Source organism: Anomalospiza imberbis, chromosome 3 (assembly GCF_031753505.1).
Source record: "Anomalospiza imberbis isolate Cuckoo-Finch-1a 21T00152 chromosome 3, ASM3175350v1, whole genome shotgun sequence".
Lineage (NCBI taxonomy): Eukaryota > Metazoa > Chordata > Aves > Passeriformes > Viduidae > Anomalospiza > Anomalospiza imberbis.
The window spans coordinates 19,167,445-19,195,244 of record NC_089683.1 but is presented as its reverse complement, the minus strand read 5'-3'; the positions used below and the strand labels follow the sequence as shown (position 1 = coordinate 19,195,244).

At 35.7% G+C, this 27,800-nt stretch overlaps 1 protein-coding gene across 1 annotated transcript in view; it reads right to left on the bottom strand.

The window, feature by feature from the left end:
* The window catches only part of PXDN (peroxidasin), an 85,641-nt gene that overhangs the window by 45,281 nt on the left and 12,560 nt on the right, over positions 1-27,800 (bottom strand). The window contains exons 2-4 of the mRNA XM_068183554.1: positions 13,178-13,249; positions 11,438-11,509; positions 4,594-4,665 (exon numbers count right to left, since the gene is read on the bottom strand). Of these exons, the coding sequence (XP_068039655.1) occupies positions 4,594-4,665; positions 11,438-11,509; positions 13,178-13,249 (216 nt within the window). The remainder of the gene's footprint in view (positions 1-4,593; positions 4,666-11,437; positions 11,510-13,177; positions 13,250-27,800) is intronic.

The window sequence follows — 27,800 nt, the reverse complement described above, 5'->3', positions numbered from 1 at the left end:
AGCATTAAAAATAGTAGTATCATGCAATAAATTAGATATTAAAAACACTTTCAGAATGAAAATTGAAAGAAAAAGCATGCAAGAGTGATTTTTCAATACCTACAAGTCTTTCTTTTTTAATTCTAAACTCGCTGTCAAGAATTAAATACAAGGAAAGGAAATACTTATAGGGAAAAAATAGTCCAAAGGAAACACTTCAAGAGGAAGATTAAGATTTAATCAAATTAGCATGGTATAGATTGTCTTTCTTACTATTAATCTTGTAGGAGAAAAATTTACAGTAAAATTCAGTCCCAGTGGCATCTTTCACAGCACTAAATTTAGGATTACATCTTATGTAGCTTAGTAGTTTTTGTAGGTGAGGACTTATATATGGCAATTGTTCTTTTTCTAATAGTATCATCACATCTTTGAGGAAGTACTTACCCATTAGCTGAGTATAATCTATGTTCTGAATATTTAAACAGCACATTTGCCCTTTTGATTATTTGAATAAGAATGAATGAACATGTATGTTCCATATTTATCAAAGAGCTTTCCCTGCTCAGGGAGAACAAGTAGCAACCTTAAACCACAAGGAAAAATATTTTAATGTATGTTGTGATAATTATATAAAATATTGGAACAGGATACTTAAGGAGATTATGGAATCCTCACTGAAGACTTTTAAAATAAGGCTAGACAAGTATCTGTTTCCACTTTGTTGTCCCTAGCTGACCTTATTGTAGAATAATATGGATAAACTTCTCAAGGCCCCTGTCGTACCTTTTGGGATCCCTTGTTTGTTTATTAATTAATTATCTGACATAGAGTCATGCAAAAATCAGGAACTTGTAGTATTAAACAAGAAAATAAATAGCAACACTTCAAAAATACTGAAAACTGAATTGAGGTAAATAAACTTAATATAACAAACTGTATCACTATATGTTAGTTAAGGTTTTTGTCTATTAATTCCCCCTAAATATGTGTATATATATATACATAAACTACATCATAACTAAAACCAGCTTATAAATAACAAAATTAGTATGTTAATATGAAAGTTAAAAGAAAATGCATAACTAGGATTAGGTAAACAGATTTAAATAATTCCATTAATATTTAGGGATGCCACTAGTTAAATAGTGGAGAGTACACTTTTTGTCCCTGATACATCCAACTCATAAGCTGAGATCTCAAAAATATGACAGATATTTGGAAGGAAAGCAATGTATAGACATCTGGAAATTGACTCCATTTAGAGCTAGATCTTGGGATCCAAACTCACAACCTCCCAAGCAGGGTATTTGTGACATTTCAGGTGGGATTCCGTTGTCAGGCCCAGGCACACAGAGGCACAGAGCAGCTGTCTAAGCCCAGGCACACAGACAGCCCTCCCTGCCTTTCGGGTGTTCTGGCTGCCTTCCGGCTGCCGCTCTGAAAAAATGCAAGTTTCCTGCAGCTTTCTGCTGTCTCTGCCAGACCCAAACATATGTCTTGCAGATTTAACAGTGTCTAAACTGGTACTAAGCAGCTACTTTTCATCAACTGACTCTCTCCCTTCATGCCCAGCCACAGGTGAAAAGCTAGGTGATGAAATATGTATGGCTCAGTGTGTTCAAGTACCTAAAACCGCCAATTTTTCTTGAGAATTCACCCTAGCAAACAGGCTTCAAGATCTGATTCAAAGACCTTATTCCCTTGGCAGAAATTTCCAAAGGAAAAGCTATTTTGACTACATCAGCAGCTAAGAATTCTGCTTCAGAGGTTTAACAAGGAACCCGCCAGCTGCAGTAAATACTTGGGGGATTTTGTCCCTTAAACCTGCAACATTACATTTAGGTTTTAGTTAGTGTAATTTAGTTACATTTAACTACATTTAGTTTCTGGTAACAACAATCACTAAAAATGTGTTTGCTTTGCTGTTCAGGTATTTTTTAAAAGCAACTATCAGTTGAATTCTGCTTCACTGGAGTACAAGAAATTGCTGTGAAACAAGTCATTCCCTGAAATGCGGTCCACAGTGTCTACTTCTGAGAACTCTGCCGAGCACTGAGAACAGCACTTGGCTGAGTTAACACAACCAGTAGCAAAATGTGTTCGATAACTTGTGGCCAGAGAGACCTCACATGCAGAAGCATTGACTTAGTACTGTCAATACAGTTCAAAACTGAAATTAGGACGCTTAGGAACTTGTTTGTCAAGAGTAACTCTTGTCTTGTCAGCAGTTTTTCTCCAAAGCTAGTGTGATAAAACAGACCCTGTAGAGTCAGAACGTATTTTATGCTAAAGATGCATAAATGCCACATGTCTCTTAAACTAAAAATCTCTAAGTGTACTCTCCACTAAATTTATTTCTGTGCCTGCCACTGGCTTCATGTGTTCCCATTTTCCCTCCTGGCAAGCTCTCTGTTTAGGAGAAGCAGAAGAGCTCTATAAAGCAGTGAGCTCTGATGCAGGCAGTGGGGAAGCACCTGCCCCCCATCCCTCAGCTGACATGACACATGGGCAGAAAATGAGCAGTGACTCTGCCAGGCTCCATTTCCAATCTTCCCAGCTAGAGATGAGACTCAAGCCTTGAGCCTGAATCTCAATCTCATACTGAATAATGTGGATGTCTCAAAAGTTTCAGCTTAAGCTGATAGAGTGGGATGTCACTGTAGGCAAAGAGGCTTAACTGCCACATAGTGGAAAAGTGCATTCAGAAGGTGTTAATATTTCAAACTGATTTATGTCTTTCAGTAATAACATAAATCAACAGGAAAAAAGAACATAAGGAAAAAGGATAAATATTGCTACTTACAGCATATGAAGCTTGTGGCATGGGGAAGGACATTATTTTGGAAACATTAGTAATTCAATAAATGGGCCTCAGTATTCCAAATTTTACACAGAAATTATGTATTGCTATTAGCATGCAAGAAAGCCCTACCAGTTGCTGTCAATATGGTGCAGTAATAATTTCTAGAGTAAAAGGAGAAGGAAGAGAAAGGCATTAAGGAAAAAAAAGAACATATTTATGTACTTTTTATAATTAACACTTCTGTTTTACATAGAAGCTCCTCCTTCAAAAGGCATCTATTGCACTCTAAAAGGAGCATGTATGATTTTGTACCCATATAAAGTGTCATTTTATTTCAAATATATTCTGTGTCTACTAATATCCTTTAGAGGTTTATAGTAACAAGGAAACCAGTACATATAGAACACTTGTAATACACTGATGCCTTTCAGGAGTTTAAAAATTTATATTCAGCCCCCAATATATACACTACAAAACTGATTGGTTTACTACCATTATTTGGTAGTCAAACTGTGAAACAACTACATAAAACTACAACAACATTTACAGCTTTTTCCTTTTTCTAAACATTATCACAATGAATGTAGAGCAATGCTTTATGATCATAGAGTCACAGAATTGTTAACGCTAGAAAAGACATTTAGGATTTTCAAGTCTAACCATCAACCTAGCACCACTGTCATGTTCATCACTAAACCATGACCTCAAAGTGCCATATCCAGTCATTTCTTGAACACTTCCAGAAAGAGTGACTCCACTGCTTCCCTGGGCAGCCTGTTTCAATGCATTACCACCCGTCACATGAAAACATTTTTCCTAACACCAATCTAAACCTCTCCTGGTGAAACCTGAGGCCCTTTCCTCTTGTCCTGTCACTTGTTACCTGGGAGAAGAGATCACTCCCCAACTCACTACAACCTCATTTCAAGTAGTTGTAGAGAGAAATGAGGTCTCCACTGAGCCTCCTTTTCCCCAGACAAAACAACCCCAGCTCCCTCAGCTGCTCCTCACAGGATTTGTGCTCCAGCCCCTTCGCTCACTTCACTGCCCTTCTCTGGACTCACGCCAGCAATTCAATGTCTCTCCTATAGTGATTATAAAACAAAACATAGTTGAACTTAATGGAATCAATACAACTGGGTTTTGTCATGCTTAGGACTGTTTTCTTCATTCTTTTTCAGTAGAAATTATTCTTCATTTTATGGGAAAATAAGTATGATTTTAATCAATCTTTCTGGAGGACATTACTGAAAGATCTACATTGCAAATGATGAACTTCCTTACTTTTTAAACATTTATATCTGTATGTGGCAATGATTAACACATATAAATAATAGCAAGGTTTTTATTTAAAAAAAACTATTCTTGTTTCCAAGTACAAGAAAATAGGGTTGAACTTGAAGAGGCTAATTTTGCTTTAGTTATGCTGCATAAAACAAAGTAACTGCTGCAGTGAAAGGAATTGAGATATTATAAAAACCTGCAGAAATGAAAGCAGAATCTATCTCTAAACAATACACATCAGTTTTCAACATTTTCCACAATAATTCTCCTTTGTCAAAACTATGTAACAACGTACAGGGACATCAGGAATGCAAATCACAAATAAAAGACAAACATAGAAATGAGGAATTTGACACACAGATCAATTGTGGTTTTTTCACATGCAAATGATTATGGGGCTCTCTGCCCAACCCAGGGAGTGCAGACGTGCAGAGCATGCAGGTAGGATATACGGATCAAGGCGTGCACTTTTCCTCTGCAGGGGAACCATGGAGATGACAGCACAGAAGAGAAAAGGCACTTACAGTTGTTCTAGAGAGGCAAGTCCTTTAAATGCTTGCCTGTCAATTGACTGGATTTCATTCTTGTACAAATAGCTGAAACAAGAAACAATCAGTAATATTAGTACACAAACAAGAGCTACATGAAGGTGGAAAAGAAGAATTAAGTTGACACGTGAAGACAGTTTTTCAACTACATATTAGAAAAAAAATGCAAATCAAAAACTAAAAAACATAAAAATATTCTGTCCTTGAGATTTCATCCCAAATGACTCCTAGAAATGACAAAAGTCTGGGGCCTTGAAGGCCCTGAGGCTAACACCTGGATGTATGTACTTGGGCATCCCAGTGCTCATGGCACTACTTACTGGATGTTGTCCCTTGTTCTCTTGATTGGTTCAACAAAAGTCAAAATAAGTTCAACTTAATGGGACAGAATTGCATTAGAAGTGCCTCTACCAGAACACACCAGGGATGCCACTGGCCTCCACACACTGGATGCCTCTTGTTCTCTTTAAAAGAGCTCATCTGAATACTGGTATAAATATTCAAATTCTGATAGTGTGAGTCTTTTACTGGACTTGGAGAACAAACAGTGAGAAATTTCTGTAACTCCACCTGTGTCACCTTTGGAATGTTCACAAAAAAAAATACAAGTTAGAATATTGGTATCACATCCATAAAGCAGCACTGTATATTTGTTTTATCACTGTGTAGAAGATGGACTTTAGTCCCCATTGATACTCTATAATATAAACAGAATACACATGCAGAGTATCAGTATGATCACACGTGTTGTCTACACCTTTTTATGGAATTAAAATAAATCAGGAAGGATCAGTGTATGTGTTCATGTTCGTCATGCTCTTAGCAGCAAGGATGGTTTAGTGAGGGGGTATTGGAGAAAATCACACAGTTTAGCTGATGACTACAGCTTCTGCATGGAGGCAGCAAATGAAAATACTTTGGGGGTTCAATGTCAGTCACTCTTTTTGTGTTAGGATAGGCACAGGTTTGTGGTTAAGAACTTTTTCACAATTATTTGACAAATGATTTGAAACTCAGTTAATCAGGCATGGGTTTCTATGGAAAAGGGATGAAGAGACTTTGTACCACAAATGACTTTATTAGCAGGCATCTTATTAGTAGTGGTTTTGGATTTTCTGTTATTACAGTTTTCAGTAACTTACAGGAAATATTGCAAACTCCTTTTGGTGCAACAGAAAAAATACTGGCTCTGCTGGAGGTGGTGGCAGTTTTTACACAGATGTGACAATGGACAACATTTCACAATAGGCCCTAACAAGGAAAGAAGTTGTAGGTATTTGATATTCAACAAATGGCAACTTGGGGGAACAATAAGGAGTAGTATCCTTCTTTTGAATCTAAATTAACTTTTCCAATGCAGTGCTTGCTGAGAATCCAATACATTAATATACAGAGATTCCTGTGTGCTTTATTAATGTAGATATGCATCTAAATAAAAAAGCAAAGTTCTTCCAAGAACAAGCAACATGGAAGTAAAAATTTCTGAGGTTTTTAAAATGTTCAAAACAAGAAAAAAATTAATGTCATCTGAAATTACTGTAAAAACTTTAAAAAAGTTTTAAAACAGTGATTTTATATGTGGAACTGATTTTATTCTATTTGAAAAAAAATCAAGAGTATTAAAATATTTGTTTTGGCTCAGATTTACCAATTCATTTGAGGAACACAGTCATTACAATTTTCTCTCCTTAATTTTCCTCTCTGTTTGATATTTAATTCCTATCTTATTTTCCTATGAGAATTTTAAACACACCTTTTCACTCCTTAGAAATATCGAGGACTGAATTGCTGAAATGTTATTTATCTTTCTTAATACACTTAATTCCACTTGGCAGTGTGGAAATCCCTCTTATTTCTGAGTACTAAACTTCTGGTCAGACCAGAGAACAAAAGTGGGCTTAGACAATTTTGAAAACTGCCCTCAGTTAATTATCTCTTTTGGGCATTTCAACAATTTTATTCAAAAAATCTGAATCAATCAGATTTTTTAAAAAGTTTTACCATAGCCATCCATATAACTTTTATTTACTCTCTACTGCAGAGACGAAGGCAGAGAGTGAAAATCTGAGTTGAGTTAGACTGGGGTAATTACTGTAGTACTGCAGACTTTTACCACCATACTGCAGGGAAGGGAGCAGCCTTTAGGAGTTCTTACTGAGCCACTGCAGTGAGCCTTTATTTGGGATTCAGCTTCAAACCAGAGCTTTTTCCATTCTGACCAGAAAACCCTCAGCTGCAGGGAACTCAACCAACCTCAGTCAACCATATGCTCCCTCCACAGAGAAACCCCAGCAACCTCAGGGCTACATGCCCGATGAAAAATGTGTTAACCAGCCTTCCATTTAATTGTGTAGCTATTTCTCTGAGGACATTAACAGAAAGGAAAACATATAATTATTTGCCTAATGGACAGAGACATGACAGAATATAAAGTACAAATAAGTATCATTCACAAAAAAAATTTGTCCCTCTAAAATGGTACCATGCACATACAGTGTTATAGAAGTAAAACTCTGTAAACACTGCTAAATTTTAACAAACATTCTCAAAATTTATCTCAGTTACATTATCAGAAAACAAATGTAGTAAAATTAGGGAAAAAAATGATTTATCATTTAATTTGCCTAAAAGCTCTCTTACAGAACTGAATATTAGAATTTTACAGGAAATGAATAAACAGTGGATTAAGATGAAAAAGGGATATATTCTATTAAGACATTCAATTATTTTTTGACAATTACTAATATCTATTTTTAGAAATGTTAAAAAAAAAAAAGCTTTTTTTTTCCAGAAATGCAAGCAAGGCTGCTAGAGATCAGAGGTATTGGTCATATACTTTGGAAATTAACAAATAGGTAACCAGGTATCAGAAAATTTGGGAGAAAAAGTAGCATTAATTAACAAGTGTGCTAGATTGTCTATGAGGATATTATCTGGGGGTTCTTTTTTTCTTTTTTTAATGGGCCATATTAAAAATCGTGATTCAAGGAAAGTAAGATTCAGGTATATTTGCTTGGAACTGGAGAGAAAAAAAGGCAAAACGTAACAGGCATTGTGGTGTTAAATCTCACAAGTAATAAACACCCAAAGACAAGTTTAAATAGGAACCTGAAGGGCAGTGGAACCAGCAACATGAATTGCAAAGAAAAGAGATCTGGAACCACTGGAGATGCCCCGAGGACCAAGAAACCAAGAGAGCAAGAGTGGCAGAAGGCACCGAAGGAAATGAGACCTAATCTCAAACATACCATCTACCACTTCACGCACCAGACACAAAACAAAACTTGCTCCCTGTTGGCATTTCTGGAAATGATACACTTCATACAGTCTCAATTACCATTTACCATATGCTTATGGTAATACTTTCATGTCTGTTTCCTCCTCCATGCATTTCATACCAGGTGAACATACATTGTTGACAAAGTTAATTTCGTTCCCCAGTTTAATTTTTTTCACTTCCTTCATGTTATCTTCTAGCTCACTGCTCTGTAAATGTCTAATACATGTTCTCTTTATCTGGAAAGGTTTTTAAAAGCTAACCTATATTATATATTTTCCCAAATCTCCTCCTGACTTCTTCCTTTTTTAACTTACCTTAATTTTTTCCACTTCTGATTCCAAATCTTCTAGTATTCTACATGTTGAAATGGTAATAATGTGTCTACCTTCAATTCCCAACTATCTTCTCTCTTGGAGAATAAACTGTTGACTTTTAGGCTTAGGAAGAATTATCCTATCAAGTTTCTATAAATCTACCTGCATCTATATTATAAGGTTGGGAAGATTACTAAAGAGCTTTATTGCCAGCACTGAGGTATATGGAATAAAGACAGATGGACAGAAAAACAGAGAAGCAGAAGAAAAAAAAGTACCCTCTTAGTTTCACAACAAAACAATAATTACATTTCTTTCCAACCTTTAGTATATTAATACAAAACCAAATTATAACCACAGACAGAACAGCAAAATCACATAAAACTGCTTTTATAATTGCCAGAATTTCAATTACATAAAGAACAAGATAATAAAAAATCCTAAAAAAAGATAAAAAATTATGTGCACAGTTTTCTTTTTATGATGTCAAGACCAACTTTTACCGTGATTAATACTTTCAATGCAGAGAAAATTGAGAAAATATTACTCTTCATCAAAAAGTGTTCTTCAGATATTTCTGATATACTCCTCATAAAACTCTAAGCTCAACTTCTGAAAGGAACAGTACAAAGAAGCATTTGAAAATCCTGATTTAGATCCTGCTGAAAAAAATTTTGTTTCAAAGCAAAATGCTGATCTTCAGCAGCCATACAGGAATGGATCTATCTCTCAGAGACTGGCTTCTAAAAAAATAAATATGCTGTGTTATACTTTATATAAAAATATATAATTTTGAATATTTTTACTTAGTTTTACATATGCATGTTTATTAATTGTTACAGATTTGATATTTATATATACTCACATTTTGCTAAACCAGAGCCACTGAGAAATGACAGGCTTTTTTAAACTAGTGAGGGAATCATACATTTTCAGAACCACATGCAATCCAGCACAAGTTGTCATAAGAACAGAAGTAACATCATGGATCAATGATCTAGTTTTATGAAACATGACAGTACAAGTTAGGTTTACAAATACGCACAGGACCAGATTATACTAAACCTCCATTTTTCCAGGTGATTTGACTTTATAATAGTACATTCTGAGTAGTATTTCTAACTTTTGCATAATCTCTCCCCCTGATTTCTACTTCGGTGAATCCTATTGGAAAGAAATGTTTTGATTTGCTCCCTTAATTTCACAGAATACAGTTAGAATTCAGATACTCAGGTGAAACTTTCACTGCTGATTGTATTGTATTGTTTTGTTACATTTAAGTGTTCTGTGTTGATAATCTGACCAGTACCAGAAATTTTGTAACTTTAAGGCTGTTCAATTCAAACATTTGTTACAGCCATTGAAACAGGCAAAAACCCCCTCAGTTTATTTTTTCAAAACAAAGGATAACTTTAAAGAGCTCTCTGCAGTAGAATAAATTACCACATTGAACTTTATATTTAAATTTTCCAGGGAACAACAGGAAAATAAAAAGATCTTCCTCTTAACATTATAGATACTGACAGCCATTATTACATGTATATGAAAACAAATCAGAGTTCAGCTATCTTTTTTCACTTTTTCATTGAACTGAACACACTGCATTGTTAAGTTTTATTTCAGGTTTACTACAGCTAGGAAAAGGCAAGCGTGTGAAAACAAAAAAGTATTAAGAATCAAGAAAAATCTTTGTACAGTTGCTGACTCCATAGTCAGATTGCTAAAGAAGTTTAGAAACCTCACATAGTAAAACCTTATGTACTACACTACCAGAACAATCATGCAGACATTTCTTGTAACAAATAACAATCATCATGGACTTTAATCATTCATTGGCAACAGTCTGTTCAATATTCTTTTCCCTCCTATTTTGTATAGGTTAAACAATTTCATTACTGAAAGACAATACACATAAAAATAGGAACAGGAAATGTAACCAAGCACAACTTGGCAAAACAGGCAAATGTGTCTGCACAAATTGATGAGATTTTCTCCCTGCTCCCACTCCTTAGAGATCTTCTGGCTGTATTCATGAAAACTGCATGGAAATTTCAGCTTCTGAATTGTTTCCAAAGCAATGAAATCTCAATGTGACCTTTTTTTTTTTGTATGTCATTCAAGTAACCATCAATCAATGCTCCAAGACAATGGAGTGAAACTTTTCTAAATGACACTCCATAAGGTCAACTCCAGAAACTAGAGCTGAGAATCCATGACAATTAACTATGCAGCTTTAGTCTATTATACAGACAAAAATAACATTTTTGATGCCTTTTGTTTATTCATATAATTAATAACCTTGGTATGTTTGTTAAAAAAGGGAGAAATTAGGCTGAAAATATACAGGCTGACTGAAGACCTAGAACTAACAGCAAATCATATACATACTCTAATATTTTGGGTTTGACTGAATTTTTCACTTATGAATTCAGTGAAAAATTTAGGGATAGTTAATAAGCTTAGGTAAGTTACAAGCTTCTGCAGACACAACCTTTGGACTTGTGACTTTTGAATCCGTTTTCAAAACACAAAAAGTACCTGTGTGAAGATTTCAGTGAACCATTGAAGAGGTGATTTTCTACACCTTTCAATGTATCCCTTTTTAAATTATAAGCTGCATATAATAAACAGCAACTAGTTGTCACTGTTGGGTCAGAGATGACACAGATAAATTATTGACACACTTCATGCATTCTCAGAAGGCTAATTAGCATAAGCCTCCTTTATTTCATCCTCTCCTCTTTTATAGCATAGTTGGACTTGATTGGTAATTTAATCAATACATTTCACATGACTGGTTCATTAATGAGACACCTGTTTGTAAACAACCTTATGAGTAAAACAGTTTATTGCAAAACACCAGGTGCAGATTGTTTAGAATTCTTTCTCTCCCCACTCCCAAAAGCTTCCCAGGCCGACTCATGGGAAAACTTATCTAGCTTTCTCTCTCTGACCAGAGAGCTGCCACCACAACTAGTCAGTCCTTTAAAATGTATTGCCAACAGATAGCAGTCTTTTATTATCAACTACTATGAGAAACACAGTAGCCCCCACCCCATAAATTCTTTTCACAGACTTTCAGTCCACCCCATAAATTCATTTCACAGACTTTCAGTGCCGTTTATCTCCTGATATAGTGAGTCAGACAGAAATCACCATCTCAGATTAGAACACTTTCTCACTGAAGAAGCTGTTACACAGTGAAGTGACATTTCATTTAACTTACAGATATTTCAGATTTTCAAGATCTTCAAATGCCCCACTAGGAATTCTTTTGATTTGATTGTTGTTTAGAAGCCTACGAAAAGAAATAAACAGTCATTTATTTTAACATAAAGAAACACTAGGGAAAAAAGTGTAAAAGCAAGGGCAATATAGTATTAAATAGAAAATGCTTTTTCCCCTAAGAGTAACTGTTAGAGAAAAAAAGGTTATGTGCTTACAGCTGCTCAACCACTATCTTGAAGGCGAAAACCTGAAAAAATTAGACAGAATTGTAAAAAAATAAATTTAAAAATACCCAAACACATAAAAACAGCAACAAAGATAAACAAACAAAAACCCAAACCCAAACAAAAAACAAAAAGACCCACCCAGAAATGGAATAATGTAGTTTCTTGCAGTTATCTGAGATGTAGATGAAGGGGAGTATATACATCAGTTTGAAACTGATATACAAGTATATCAGTATATACATCAGTTTGAAACTGACAAAAACAAAGACTTGTCCCTAGCAGGTGCATTAAAGTGACTTTTCCCAGATGTTTCTTAGCAATATCTTGTGTACTGGGCCCTTTACATTGTACAGGAACACAACTGTCTGTACACACAGATTTGCACTCATCCCTCATACACTGGTTTTACAAAGAGAAGTGAATTAAAACTTAACATATCTTGTCTTTATCTGGGACTTGTGAATATCACATCAGTGATTTGGACAGTTAAAACCTGAGCTGGATATCTGGCAGAAATTGTAATTCAAAACTGGGATCCGCTGCAAAGAGAGGTACGATCAAAGGAGGCTGGAAATAAGGACAGCAAGAATATCTTGGCAGCACAGATTTGGACAGTATGCATTTCAGGGAAAGTCTTATCTTTTCTTCTGGTGTGAATATAGAGTAAAAGATGAGTTAGTATATTTGTCATGATTGCCTGAAGATAAATAGTGATCCAAAGCTCACTGACATCACTACTGTATTTCAACTCATACACTACTTTTCTTCTGGGAAACAGTCACATTTGCAATAATAAGTTATGTACATTTAAAAGTAAAAATAATTGTCTGCCTTAATTCCTCCTCATGCCTGCTAATATATAATAAAGAAGAGAAACATGCATGCATTTGTTTTAAAGTGATGCCTGAAGGAATGACAGAAGAGATACAAAGTTAAAATGATAAAACTCCTATTAATTGTATTATTGGTTGTAAAAGGTCTTTTAGAGAGGCTTTTCTTCACCATCCTGTATGATAACAAAAACCTCCACAAAAGGCAGCTCAGAAGGAACAAAAGTATCTGACTCCTGCCAGTCCCGGTAAGCACATTAGAATAGGAAAGTTCAGAATATTAGAATTTATCAAATATTTTGTAGTTGTAACACATTTGCACATCTCAGCCTTTGAACAGCTTTCTTGCAACCCCATGGATTATTATGTGATATTCCAGCAAAACAATTTAGCACCACGTCAAAAAAATCTTACATTATGGTCTGCATTTTTTCATGAAATTCAATTAAAGTATATCAGTAAAATACTAGTATACAAATATTTTTCTTTTTATTTTGATAGTCATATGCGTGTTTTTGCCTTCAGATATTTTGGTCCTAACCCTCACTTCCACCTGTGTAAATGCTACAGCTCAAATTTATGAGACTACTTACCTGTGAAAAGTGAGCAAATATGACACATTATCAAATTGATCATATTAAGTCAAAAGGGAAAGGGTCTTAGGGTTGAAAAAGGACTTACAGTGTGTTCAGGTTTTTAAGCCGTCTAAACTCTCCAGGCTGGATTTCTTTAATCCTATTAAATCTTAGGTCTCTGTAGAATTAAAAAAAAAAATCAAGTTATTAAAAAAGCTATGTATTTTTTCATATGAAAAAATGAACTAAGCATAAGTCCTTTGTGATGACTGACCAGCCTCTGTCCATAAAAACACAGCTTTTGACCAAAGCTAAACAAATCCAAGCGCTGTTTGACAAGTTTAGGCAGAGGATTCACCAAATCCAGCCTCAGTGGTCAGCTGAAGGCTCTATCTAAGTTAAACCCGTGGTCATGAAGTATGTTCTCTTCCACAGTGAAGCAACTTGCAATGGGTTGTTCAGTATTTCACTAAATTGAATTGTGTCTGTACTTTAAAAGCTGTTTGTAAATAATACCGTAGGACAACAATGCATATTTATAAATAAACAGATATAGAAACGTTTGCATCGGAAAAAAAAATCCGGAAAAAGAAGAGACAGGTTAAGACTTTTAAGCTACTCAATTCTTTAGTTCTGAGTAAGGAGGTTTAAGTGTTGTCTTGCTTTTAAAACATGCAAACCCAGCTGCCTGAAGCTAGACATTTTCTCATTTAATTTTACTTTCTCTTATTTTTCCTATGTTTCTACAACCTTCAGTTTCCTGTTAGCTCTACAGCTTAATGAGAACTTCTCCAAGAAGAAGGAAATCTATTTCTCAAGCAGCACTCTGCAGAGAAAGCAGGGACAGGGAGCAAGGTGTAAGTGGAGCAGGGATGTGGGGAAACACCTTGGCTCACCCCTCTCTTCTGCTGAGAGCAGGCAGCAGAGCTTCTCACCTCTGCCACCTCCTGTTCTCCCCTGACTCCATGTCTGGCTACTGTATTCCAGCCACTGAAAATTGGTTTAACCAACTGGTCAGAACCAGCAATAAACACATGCAAAAGAACCTAAAACAGGAAATAATTTTCAGCCTGGTAAGCAAAATGGACAGGCTTCTTGGGAGAGCGCTCAGGTGAGAGGACGACTACAAGAACAGGGGAAAGGAAGCAGGGTGATAAGTCTGTCCTCTTCCCTAGCAACAGACCAAGGACACCAGGACCTTATAGTGTCTGGTAAGCAAACAGAAGGGAAGCAAATGGAACGTAAGAAAAATCTAAAACACTGTGATCACGTATCTTAGAACACACGCTTACCAATTGCTTTCAAAAAGTAGGACATAAACATGTCACAACTGTAATCTTTGCACCACACCTGGTCTCAGTTAAAACAAATATGCTCTGCATTTTAACAAGTAATATGTTAACAAAAGTCTCTCTGCAATTTGGTCAAAGGAAGTACAGAAGAGCAGACAAAATGTCAGCTGCATCCTAATCCCAAACAACCCCACTGGCTGAGGCTGTATTAATGGCAGGTATAGCTGTCAGAAGTCTTTTATAAAGACCATACTTAAGCATCATTTCTCATGGATCCACCCATCAGAACTTATTCAGCTCTGGAATAATGGTCTCAGAAGGACTGCAAGGAAAGGATTAGACATGTGGTTCTGTTTGCATTACACTCCACCAAAATACTTGATCAGTGACTGGAATAAATGAGGGATGCAAACTTCTGTCTCTTATTTAGATGTGTATTAAACTGCCTGTAGATGTGCTGGACAGCCCCTTTTTACATAACACTCAGCAAAATGAGGATTTCCAGATGTAGAAACACAAATTTTCACAGCCCTAACTTGTTCTTCACAAGAGCACTTCTTTAGTTTTACTTTAACAGCATTATGTTTTGCTGTTAAAGTAGAACTGAAGAAGTTAGATGATGTTTGTGTTAACATCACTCAGATGTTTTATGTGTCATACATATATGTTCCTGATGAGAAGGAGACACTGCCTCTGAATCTCAGGTGCCAAGATATTCTAAACAACCATGGAATGTCATATCCTGCACTGAGAGAAGACACAGCAGATCCTTCTGTAAGAATCATTGGACATGACATACCACTTTACTTTTACTGCGTTTTCTAGATTATCTGAAAGTTTACTGTGTTCTAAAGGAGCACTTTAGTTTTGATTAAAATAGTCAAAAGTGAAAAAAATTCAATATTCATGAATGGAATATTGGAAACTGAGTATTTTTCAAAAGCCTCAAACTACCATTACAACTAGCAATATTTAGCTCCTAAAAACCTCTTTTTTTAGATATAAAATAATATACATTCATCCATATGACAAACAAGCCTATTCCCTACATCGGTGCAAAGACAATAAATAAAAATTTAACTTTTATGAAGGCAAGCAAGGATCCAGTCCACTGGGTCAGCAGCAAAATGAGGATAACTGGGGATTAGGAACACCAAGCAAAGTAATTACATGCATTATTACATGCAGTACCAAGCTGCATGTAATACCATATATAGTGGTATTTATCTCTACTCTCATATGAAGTTGTAAAAGCTAAAGAACACATCAAGTTTGAAATTCTACCCATTCATTTTCATTCTACATAAAGATATGAGAAAAAGGAGCTGCAATAAAACACAGCACATAAATTTTCTCTAGAGCACAGTATATTTTGTATCTGTAAGTAAAATTATAAATAATATATATGTTTTGTTCAAAGTCAGTACTACAATTACATTAAAATTGGAGGGAAAAGTAATGTTAACCTTACTAAAATGTAGGATTATAATTTTATTATTATCCATATTTATTATCCATTATTTCAAAGAATATTTCCTTCTTCAAAGGAAGTAACATTTATCAGTGTTTACTCAAAGTATTTTCATTAATTTTCAGCACATAATCCCCCAAAATAAAGAGTTAAACAGCTCACAAATTAAGAGGATAAAATTTAAATCATAACCATTGAAGATTTCTAAAGAAGAAATCTGTCAAACTATAATAATTTCCCTATAGAACAAGATAATAACCAAGCAGATAAAGGAAATAGAATTTACATTCCATGCATTAGTTTAGGGAGTGTCGTATATGCCATTCACATAAACAATAGAGGAAATCTCTGTAAACCAAGTGTTCAACTGCTAGGGGAAAAGATATGCAAGACCAGTTATGGAAGTGAAAGGTTGCACTAAACAGGATTGGCAGAAATCAGATTCAGTAGAAGAAAAGAAAAAAAGCAAAAAACTTTAGTTACTGTCCGAGAAGTTACCACTGTCATACCATCATAGGAGAAAAAACAAACAAACAAACAAACAAAAAAACCATTCCATACTAAACTGAAGCCCCATTTCTCAGGCTTGAACTGTCATGCCCCCATAGCACAGACACCATATCCAGCTTATGGTAACAGAATGATTTCAGGGAACAGAAGCGCTCAGAGCAAAAGCCCAACAGCAATCGGAAACGACCCCCTGGAGAGTGAATGGCAGGAATGAGGACTGTGTTAAAACTGAAAAATGAGTATGGGTAGCACAAATAGGCCATTATGGAGCAGATCTTCAAACACATTTTGTGTTGCTGAAATAATGTGTGGTCAATCAGCATGATGAGGTTTCTTGACCTTTTTTTTCTGACTAGTTCCGGCCCAACCGTGCCACAGGACTTTCACTCACAAAAGCCTGTTCTCTGCCCATTCAATTCTCTTTCACCTTTTTTGCTGCTCCCCATTTCACTCCTACAAACTGATATATCCTGGCTGGATGCTGTGCTTTGGACCAGAGCAAGCCTGACTCCCACTGACCAGGCAGAGTGCACCAGGAGGTCAAAACAGCAGACTGAGGGAAGCCACTCAGTTGTCACTGTCATTTTTCCCCCTTCTAAACAGTAAGTGAAACAACCAGTTAAAGAAATGCAAACACCTGTGATGATGGCATGGAATTTTAGGGCATTTAACAACTTTTGCATAAGAATTCAAAGCTAAATGTTACACATTTGGTTTTTAAAATAAAATTCTATTACATCTAATTCCAATTGTCTCTTTTATTATGTGTTTCAAAGTGAAAACATTTACTTCTTGAAATTGTAGCTGGACAACATAATTCAAGTTGAAAAATCCACTTCAGCCGCACAGGCTTCCACAGAAGCTAAGCCCATCATTTTGAAGCACGTCTTGCCTGAATAACACAAACAAAACATGTCCATGATAGCCAGTAAACAGAATCCTCTCAAGGGCTATTTTCCTGGCTGCACTCAGGAGCTCTGTTCTGTGCTAATCCATGGAGCATGACCAGGAAATGTTCGGCAGAGCGCGAGGCTGCGTGGGCCAAGATCGTGCCAGGGAGCAGGCGCTCAATTTAGGAATTGGATGCCCTTGAGATTCACATTCCAGCGCCTGGGAATGGCCGTGGTCCCACAGCCATGGCCAGGACATGTGCCAGGCAGGGTGTGCACACACTGGCTTTGCAGGCGTCCTGCGTTCTGTTACCTGAACAGGGCTGTGGGAAGATCTGTAAGGCCCAGATGTATGGCATGTAAGTAAATACAATATTTGTATATGTTTCCTTTTCTGTCACAAAGCAAACGAGAAATGTGCTGCAGACACTTTTTGTCTGGATGAAAATGAATCCTGTTCTTAATAAATTCTTTATTTGAACTTACAGCATCCATTTGTCTCTCCTCTTTACACTGCCCATTTTTAACTATTTCCAATGTAGCTTTGAAAATTAACTTTTAACAATATTTTTATTTAATTAAACGCAGTGAAAATTTCTAAGTATATCAAAATTAAAAAACATTACTGACCCATAAGATCCAATGCTTCTGTGGCATATCCTGCACTGCAGGACATTCTTTAAAGTTTGCACTGGCACTGTGCAGTAATGAAAGATAGGGTTTCTCTCTTAAAACATCCTTATGGGGTATGGCAACATTGGACCATATGAATTCATTGCAAGTTTACAAAATAACACTTTATAAACACTAAAGACCTTAATAAATATTTGGATATATGACAGTCACACAGGGTACACCACAAACAGTACAAAATTGACCTTAAACACCAAGCAACTTGCAAGAAGAACTACTTAAAGAAGTTTCTGTTCGAAATCTCTGAGAGAAGGGATTGTTTTTACTTAGATCAAACCATGTGCCGAACATAAAAGTGCAACTTTTTATATAAAATGCCTAAAGTGCAGATTTTTTTTTCTAGTTATTGCTAAGCAACATACAGGGTGGAAAGATAAGGATTATAATTTCATTACTTTTATAAAGGGTTAGACTTCAGGTACTTCAATAATATTATTTCAGATCCCTTTTTGCACATGCTTGAATTTTAAAGATTCTGTTGCTTCATCAAAATCAGAAAAATCATTAACTGTTCTAAGTCAAATGGATTTACAGTAGGGTTGTGAAGAACCTATCGTGTGCTCTCATCATGGACCTCAAAAGGCAGCCACCTTTGGATCAGATTGTGAATACTCAACACCAAAATTGGGCACTCCCAATCATCACTCCACCAGTGATAACTCACTGATCTCAAATAATAAGCACTCATTAGTCAGCAGTTATGACAAAAAGTGTCATCCTAAGCAGGTCAAATGTGAAAATTCCTTATAAAGAACTGCTGGAGCAGCAGTGGGAAAGACACAAGGGCTTCTGCTCTGCTCGATCCATCCCAGCCATGTACTTCTCATCTCCCCCTGAGCACTGGGCATCCTGTGACTTATTAGGGCTTGGAGGATGTCCCAAAGATCCCCACATTGCTAGAGAGTATATTAAAAATGGCTTTCATTTTTTCAGTTTTAATCTGTGTCAGAAAAAAAATTGTCATGACCCAATACTAAGATCTTTAATAAAAAAATTAAACCCAAAATTTAACGTATTACGCTACTGCTTCTTCTACAGTCATCTTTCTCTACATATACACACATAATTAGCCAACTGTAACATGGATATAGAAACACTGTATTAAGTGATGATGTAATTAAAAACATTTATCTTGGGAGATATTGTATGTATGCAACATCAGGGCATTCACAAAAAAACTCACTCTGCGTGTCACAGAAATGAGACAATTTAAAGGATTTCAAATCTAGTATCACAACTACAAGTATTCTTGGTTACTCCTTGATTACTCCTAGCTACAGGATAGAAATGAAAGCAAAAATATAAATAATTTTATTTAAGGCTCATTTGCTTGGGTGTAACAATAAGATTTACAAAATGTAGTATAAGGAAAGAGTTTCTAACTTTAGCTGCTAGAATTACCAACACAGCCCCAAAATCTTAGACTAAAGTAAGGGAGACAATTTAGTTTGCTTTGGACACTTTTATTCCTTGAGATAAATGCTTGAGAAGAGAATTCTATATGCAAAAGGAAGATTTAAAGCACAACGTGTAAATTTGACCTTCTGTTTATACCTCTCCCAATACTTGAAAACATAAATGCAAAAATAGACTTTTGATCCTACTTCCTTCTCACATTAAAGAATAAATTTGTTATTGCTTTCATTGTTAAGGCTAAGGAGGACACACAGCTGGTCAAACCAAGCACTCGTTAGTTGTACTGACGCCAACCAATTGTGCAACACGAAGCTATGTCTTACTTAGTACTTTTTGGTTTGACCTACTCTTTCATATCACCTGGACTTCCCAACTTGAGAAGATCCCTTTAATGATTTGTTAATCTTTGAGGATCTGTTGTAAGCTTTTCTAGTCCAGATATTAAAATATCCTCTTACATTGCTTAATAACACTAAATGTTAACAACAGAACAACCTAAACACCAAATTACACTCGCACTTGTTATGTTTGTTCTAGGGACTATTGACCAGCATATTGTACCCAGGTACCACAGAGTAAAGATCATATTCACACATTCATGCTAAGGAACACTACATGAAAAGGAGAGTAAGTAAAACAAAATAATTTTTAAAAAGCACCAAATCCTAGGAGTGTCTCCAAAACCAGTATCTATAAATAAAGAATAAAGCAAATGTACCACTGGCAAACTAGAACAAAGTATTTAAACTGAAGTTTTGAAGAGCTGCATTTTTTTTTAGTTTGTCATATTGAAAGCATCTGATTCCATACTTTAAATTGAAAATAGTTATGTATCTGTTAGCTTTGGACAAGACAAAGGCAATTTGGATGAAACCAACTTAGTCATATAATACACTGTTTCAAATGCCATGCTGACCCATTAATGACTTTTATTAACAGTCCTCATTTAAAAGCAAAATCTAAAGCATTTACCAATGAAACCCAATCCTGATTTTTATTAGCAATGAAGGTAAGTATCTCATTACCTTGTTTCAAATGTTAACCAATACTTCAGCATCGATTTAAGATATGAATGAACTTAAAATTTAGAGTTATTTCCTCAACTAAGCATAATCACCACAGCAGCAAAATGGAAAAATCTAAAAGAACACTACTGGCTTAAGTATTTTAAAAATGGACAGGTTCTCAAATGTCCAAGCTCTGCTGCAAAGGTAGATGCTTTTAAAAGGTCCAGTGAAAACTATTTAAAGCTAAACCTCTTCCTCTGTAAGTGATTGTAAAGTGTATGGTAATATAATCATCATTACTTTAATCTGACAAACTAAAAGGAGGTAGTGGCAGAAATAATGCAAGCTTTAAAATTTTGGATTTATTATTGTCACGACATTCTGATATTGAGGGATATGAACAGTCTGAGAAAGATGCTTATGTGAAACACAGTGCACTCATTCATCTGTAAGGCTAGTTATGAAATGCTGATTGGCAACAAGAAGTGACAAAATGGAAAATAAATTCCTTCAGCTGTGTGATATATACTGAATCTGGAAAAGAGATGCAAATTAGCTTCTTCCCTTTTAGAAAAGGAAAGTTTTCCTTTTTTCCTTTGCATTTTCCTTTAAAAAATAAAAATAAGGGAATAATTTAATAGATAAACATTAGATTTGTAGCTCTATTAGATTCAAAAGATAAATAAATTATTTAAGTTTACATAATTGCCATCATGCATTTAGCACTTATTTTGACATGTTCGTAAGGTAGGAATTGTCATAACCAGGTGATTTTACCATTGCTAAATCCAAAAGAACAAAATAAGACATTTTTTTTTCCTAACCATTGCAGATTAATTACTACCCAGCCGAAATAAGCTATACCTTGAACACCAAACTGCTATGTTTCTCAATACAGAACAAAAGATCTGCAAATGCCAGCAAGACTATATTGCTTATGTCTACTTTATTTTTATTCTTTTTTTTATTCAAGGTCATCCCAGCAGGAAATGAAAAACAGCTATCAGCATAGTAAAAACATTCAAACAGAGCAGAGCATGAAAATTGCACAAAAGGGGTCATATAATCAAGTTAGTGGAGTAACTGGATGATGTCAATGGCACTTTAATGCTGCTTTAACTACTGCCCTGTAAAAAAAAGTGTCACTTTGTTGAACAAAGAAAGACACAGCCACCACTTAAAAAAATAAAACCAAACCCTACTTGCAGGTATAGCACTACTTACAGTAATAATCTCTGTTAGCAGTGTAACATTTGTTAGTATACTAGAGGAACTAATTTTTTGTGGGACTTTTGCCTCTTTTTCACAATTAGCCCTAGAGCTTCTTTTACAAACAAAATTATATCATTATTCTTTTCCTTGGCAATTCATTTTCTGGATTAATCTTCTCCAGTCTAATTATTACGTACAATAGGTAATTTTCTCTAATTTATATTGAGATATTTTTATTATCTGTACATTAGCATGCAGCACATAAAAAAGCCACTGCATTTTGAGATGGGAAATTAAAACATTATTCTTACATGGTGAGGGGGTAGCATAGTCAACAGTACTTAGTATACTGTAATTGCAGTACCAAAAGTAAATGGTACAACCACAAAAATATTGCAATTTGTTGAACAGGATGCAGAGCTTTTGAAAGTACTTGCCTTGATCATAAGCCCGTGCTTCATAAAATATAAAGTCTAGATGATATAGCAATTATCCAATTAAAAATTTATCTGATTTGCACAAATATGTAAGATTTGTTAACAGGAATTTTGAGTTCACATGTCTTAAAAACTATTTTATCAGCTATAGCTTTGCTGAATGCAGAGCTTATGATATATCCTTCTCCAAGAGCTAAAGATTGTTTTAACTAACAATTATTTTGCCATTACAGTTGAAAGGAAAACATTTAAATGTTAATTCAATGAAATGCACTACAGTATTGTCTTACTAATTATTTAGATCCCTTTGCTGCCCTTGTCACCAATATTTCTAACCAGCCATTAAAATTGCCATTAAAGGACTCAAGTGGGATTTGCTGGTCCAATGTTTGAGGCCTGTAGGCTTGCCAAAAATTATAGATGGAAATTTTACCCTGGTGTCATTGTGGCTCTTTGTCTCATCCACTTTCAGAGTCCTTCAATATTCATCCACTACAGAAATTATTCTGATATTAGAAATTTTATTTTATAATGTTTTCTAATTCTCATGCTATCTTTAAAAAAAAATCACCAAAACAAAACCAAACCCACACAACCAAACCCCCCTCCTTTTACCAGCATGGATAGAATTCAGAGATGCAATTGCTGTTTCTGCAAAATTGCAGATTTTGCCTTTTCTGCCACAAAAAGGCAAAATCTGTCTTTATTTCTCTCAGGGGGATCTATTGCTAAAACTAAACAATGAAAAGGCTGTTGACAGCACAGCCATATATTTCATTACTGATTATTTTTCACAGAAATAACCTTGGGAAAGGGCTGATGTTTTGTCCTGTGTTTGTACTATGCCCAATAAAACGGAGCACAACAGTTGTGTCTGTGTGCTGTACTAACACAAATCTGAGATAGCAAAGGTTTGGATCAAACTCATGGTTGGCACAGTCTGTGTAAAGAGCTATGATACATTGAAATATTTTAGAGGACTAGTGGCATTTGGAGATGCAACCTTTTCTTGGTTTCCTTTTACATATTTAAGAATATGCAGTTTCAACTAGACTTTTGAATAAAAACTTATGTTTCTCCTCTGTTGTAGGCTAAAGAAGACACCAAAATAGGATGCTGACTAGTTATGGCTTAGCATGAACCACTGAAAAAAATGCACTAGTTTTGTTTGCTTTTAAAATTAGCAGTACTGTAAATTGCTACTGTGAAAAGCCCACAGAAATTCTGCTGTTATGCTACAGTAATAAATTAGTCTAACTTTCCTCCCATGTACCATTCTGTAAAATAAATTCTGTTTCTGCACTTCTCTGTCTCACAGGAATGCTTAATTCTAAACTCTATATCCATGAAATACTGATATTCTCAGAGGAAAAAACTGAAAGCCAGAAAGAAACATTATCATCCCTGAACCTCTTACACAAGATAAGTCAAACAACAATAGAGAAATTCCTGTCTTAAAGCAATTATTGCTGTCAGAGCTGAGCCATCCCTTTGAGAAATATATAAAATTGTGATTCAAGACCATTAATCAAGCAAAATCACAATGACTTGCTAATCATTCTAGTAGTAGACTATATTCACTGTTAAAAATGGGATAGTCTCATCCTGCTTCCAAACTTCATCTGGAGCATGTTTGTTTTCAGTTTCTGCTCAGCAGAAACAAACACCTTTAAGTGAGGAATAGCACTGACCATTTTTCTTTAAAAAATCCAAGCACTGAAGTCCATGCATAATTTTTTTTTTTGCAGCAGTACCTCTTGAATGATTTAAAAATAAACCATAAAACTTCAAATAGGATGGGTAGGACAAAATACAACTCTGATTTTGTTCTGTAGCAGATTAGTTCTCTCAGGAAAATAGATGCGAATAGTGTGCATATTCATAACTGAAAACCAACACAGAATAATCCCCTGTGTTTTACCAGAGTGCCTTAAGCTTCCTTGCCTCTGCCACATCAGCACCTCTCCCACAGGAGCACCCAGCTGGGTACCCCCTACGCTGGGTGAGGATCAGTGCAGGGTTAAGCTCTCAGCAACAAAGATCCTACATCTGAAAACAGGGGTGAGAGTGAGGGCTCTGAACAAACAAGCTGGACAAGTGAACTAATAAGCCAGTATAAAAGTGTGGTTTCCTCATCACTGCAGTTTTAGGGACTTCTTTCCTCAGGGCAGGCAGCCTCATTGGTGCAGGGCATGTGAGCTTGTATTATATTTATTATGCCAATAAATAACATCCGGCATCTAAGATGCCAATGACCTTACTAAAAAATGCCCATTTTGTTTCTTTCAATTAAAAAAGAAGTTCTGCAATTCAGGACCAACATCAAGCCAAAGGATGTGGAAAATTGAAGGAATCACTGCATCTAAAAATAACATCTAAAATTGACTCAAAAGCTTTTATTCATTGTAAATCTATGTGTCACTCTTCCCCCTACACTGGGCAGATTTTGTTGGAATATATTTCCAACTGTTTTGTACTTCCCACTTATTTCCAATAATGACAGGCATATTAGATTCCAATAGACTTAGATGTCAGAATTTATATGGATAGCTGTTCTTGTAGAATGCTACAGGACGTTTTACTATAAAATGGAAACGCTGTTGGCTTGCGCAAAGAGTAACAACAAAAATTCAGGTACTCTATCACTTGGCTGCAGACTAGATTCCTGGTTTCAGACAAAGCAACAGCTCTTCCTTCCACTTCATGGAAAATCCCAGGTCACCTCAATGAAAAAGCTGCAACTCTTGGAATGGAATTTTCTGCTTCCTGAGGTTAACAACAGGCTGCAAGAGCAGATAAGCTAGCTGCTTTCTGACTCTGCCTCCAGCTCCTCCTGCTCCTGGCAAAGAAAACTCAGAGGAACAGCAGTCTTAGGACTCCCCTGATAATTATTTCCCCAGTCCTCAGGAGTGCAGACAGCCTCAAGGCAGGCAACTAGGCGTTCCTGTCTCTTGGGAAAAGTTGTTTTCTTCCTATGAAGAGTAATGCAAGTGGCTACTAGATGACCCAGCCCAATGACATGGAGAGAGAAGGGAAAGTCTGGGAACAGATTATTGTTTCACTTTTCTTCTTACATCATGTCCATCCTCACATAGATATCAAAATTACAAACAAAAAGCAGTTTTGGAGCTACTACTCATTAGGGAACAAGTGACCCTACAAAATGCACAAGTTACCTTACAGAATGCATCAAGAGAACAATAAAAGATTAATAATAAGCATTATGATTTATACATTTTTATTATATTCCATAGCATGACTCAATCAATACCCATCATCTCTTACCTCACATTGCAAAAGCAGAACTAAGTAATACTAGCCTACAACTTCTTCCCCTGCACATTTCTTCTTTCTCTCCATAAATTAAATTGATTTGCCATCTTAAAAAACAGCTTGGAAAACTAGATAGCTGAAAATTATGGATGTATCTGAAATTTCCAAGTAAATCCTACTAGTCTTGTCAATTTTTTCATTCCAATGACCTCAGGAGATCACACCTATTTTGCATTTCCATGCATCCTCTTCCTAGCAGTTCTAATATTGGCAGCATCAAGGCAACAATCAATTAGAAAACACTCTTCTATGAATCTCTCTTTAATTATTCCAGTCTATTGACAAAATACTGAAGATATAAGAAAAAAGTATGAAATACCTGCAGACAGTGTATTAATGTTTTAATACACTTCCAGGTTGTTCATAATACAAAAAAGGTAATTTCGGAATAAAATCCAAGACAAGTTTATCCTTCTTCAGTCTTCACACTGTAATGCCATTTTTAAAGTTATAATTCAATCTGATTTTTCTATTTTGAACACATTTCAACTTACATTCTTGCTTTTATTGCCCCATACAAACTAGCTATACCCAGGCCATATAAACACCATTTGGGCCACATGGAGAGCAGTCATGCTGCCCAGTAACACATAATAGCAAACAGATTCCCAAGGGGTCTTTCCTCAGCTCAAACATAAAGAACAACACTTTTGACCTAGTGTGTATGTAAAAAAAAGTTCAAACATTTGATTAGTCTTGCCAAAGTAGCATGAAAACACCAGAATTATCTCTAAAATATTCAATTAAGTACAAACCTGCCTTTAAGGAATATCAGATGGTTTAAAATATCCACATAATAAATATCTAGCATAACAACTCCATAGAGGCGACATTAATTAAAAACTAATTTGTGGAAGTTAAAATTGCAGACATTTCTGAGGTAGAACGTTTGCTCTGGCAGGTGGGTGCAGTAGCCCAGGGAAGCACAGAGCAGGGGCTGGTGGCACTTGCATCCCTGGCAAGCCTGGCAAGGAAGGAAAGTGCAAGGGGGCTTTTTCTCAAGAAGGGGCATTACAGTTCTCTGTTTGCTCAAACATGCCCGTTCAAGCTGCATCACTGATTCAGCTTATTTTATGGTTTTCTCTAAGGGCAGGTCCTGTTTGATGAGGCCCCAGGGGCAGGTTTGTTTAGGAGGCAGCTCCTCCCCTCTCTCAAACATCACCACCAGGCCACCAAACCAGGGAAATGATTCAGACTGAAACCAAATGTTCTTCCCTTGCTTATTTTTCAGCTAACTCTGAGAACTGATGAAGACCATGCACAAGAGTGAACAACTGCTGCTGGCCAAAAGAAAGCCAAGATGCCTTCACAGGATGTTTCTGAGTTATTTTTGGGTTGTTTTGTTTTACTGCAAAGGGGTTCGATCTCTGTTTTGTAAATTAAAAAAGAAAGTTGGAAGAAAGCAAGTAGGTATATACTAGCATTAACACACTAAATAGACCAGCTACTTAAATAAATTCGACTTACTATTTTCTTTTAATATGCAATCTAAATAGTAAAAAAAAGGTCTACTATCTGCAGCCAATTTTTTTTAAATCTTAGTTTCAATATTTTCAATTCAAGCACATATCTACCAATCAATTTCCAATATATTTCCAATTAATTAATTTTATTAATTGAATAAAAGATTCTTGCAATGTTTCTACTACTGAAAAACACATCTACATGACTTGAAAATGTATAAATTAGTAGTATTCCACTTGACTAAGACCACTGCTATGTCATATATTTGGCTTAAAAGCCTGTGAAAAAATTCTTTCCCAGAAACATTAATCACCAAATTTTAAGTTCAACTGCAAAAGAATCCTCTGGTCCCACAGTTAAACGATCATTGCTCTAAGAGTGGTCAGAAGTACAAATATAACCTCTGATCCAAAGGCACACTAACACCAATTTATGACTGAGATTTCCACAAATACTTAAGACACTTCAAGAACTGAAGAGGCTGAAGACTGCAAGCCCCAAACCCAGCACTCAGCACTTAAGTGAAAAACTTTCCAACTGGTAAAGTTTCCTCAGGCGTCAGATGTTGTGCTACTACAGCAGTCCTGAGGCTGGAATCTCTCCTGAGAGATTATACAGAGCTCTGGTCTCTGGAGGGACAAGTCCTCCCCATGTCCAAACCATACAGCTAAAGATAAGCCTGAACTGAATGAACGTTTTATTTCCTGGCCACTGAAGCTTCATCACTACACAGTTAAAACCAACAGATTTACATAATGAAAGAGACACCAATCAAGAAAAAAACAAAACAAAACAAACCCCAAATTTTAAATCCCCAAAGCCATTCAACAAGATTACAAATCCTGATGCTATCAGAAATTTCTTACATGTGGATCTGGATGCTAAACCAATTTATTTTACAGGTCTACCATCATGTCAAACTATCTCCAAATTTTAAAGTTAAAAAAATAAATTAATTCCACTCCAATCATGACCTCCTTTTAAAAGAAAAATTTTGTTTACAC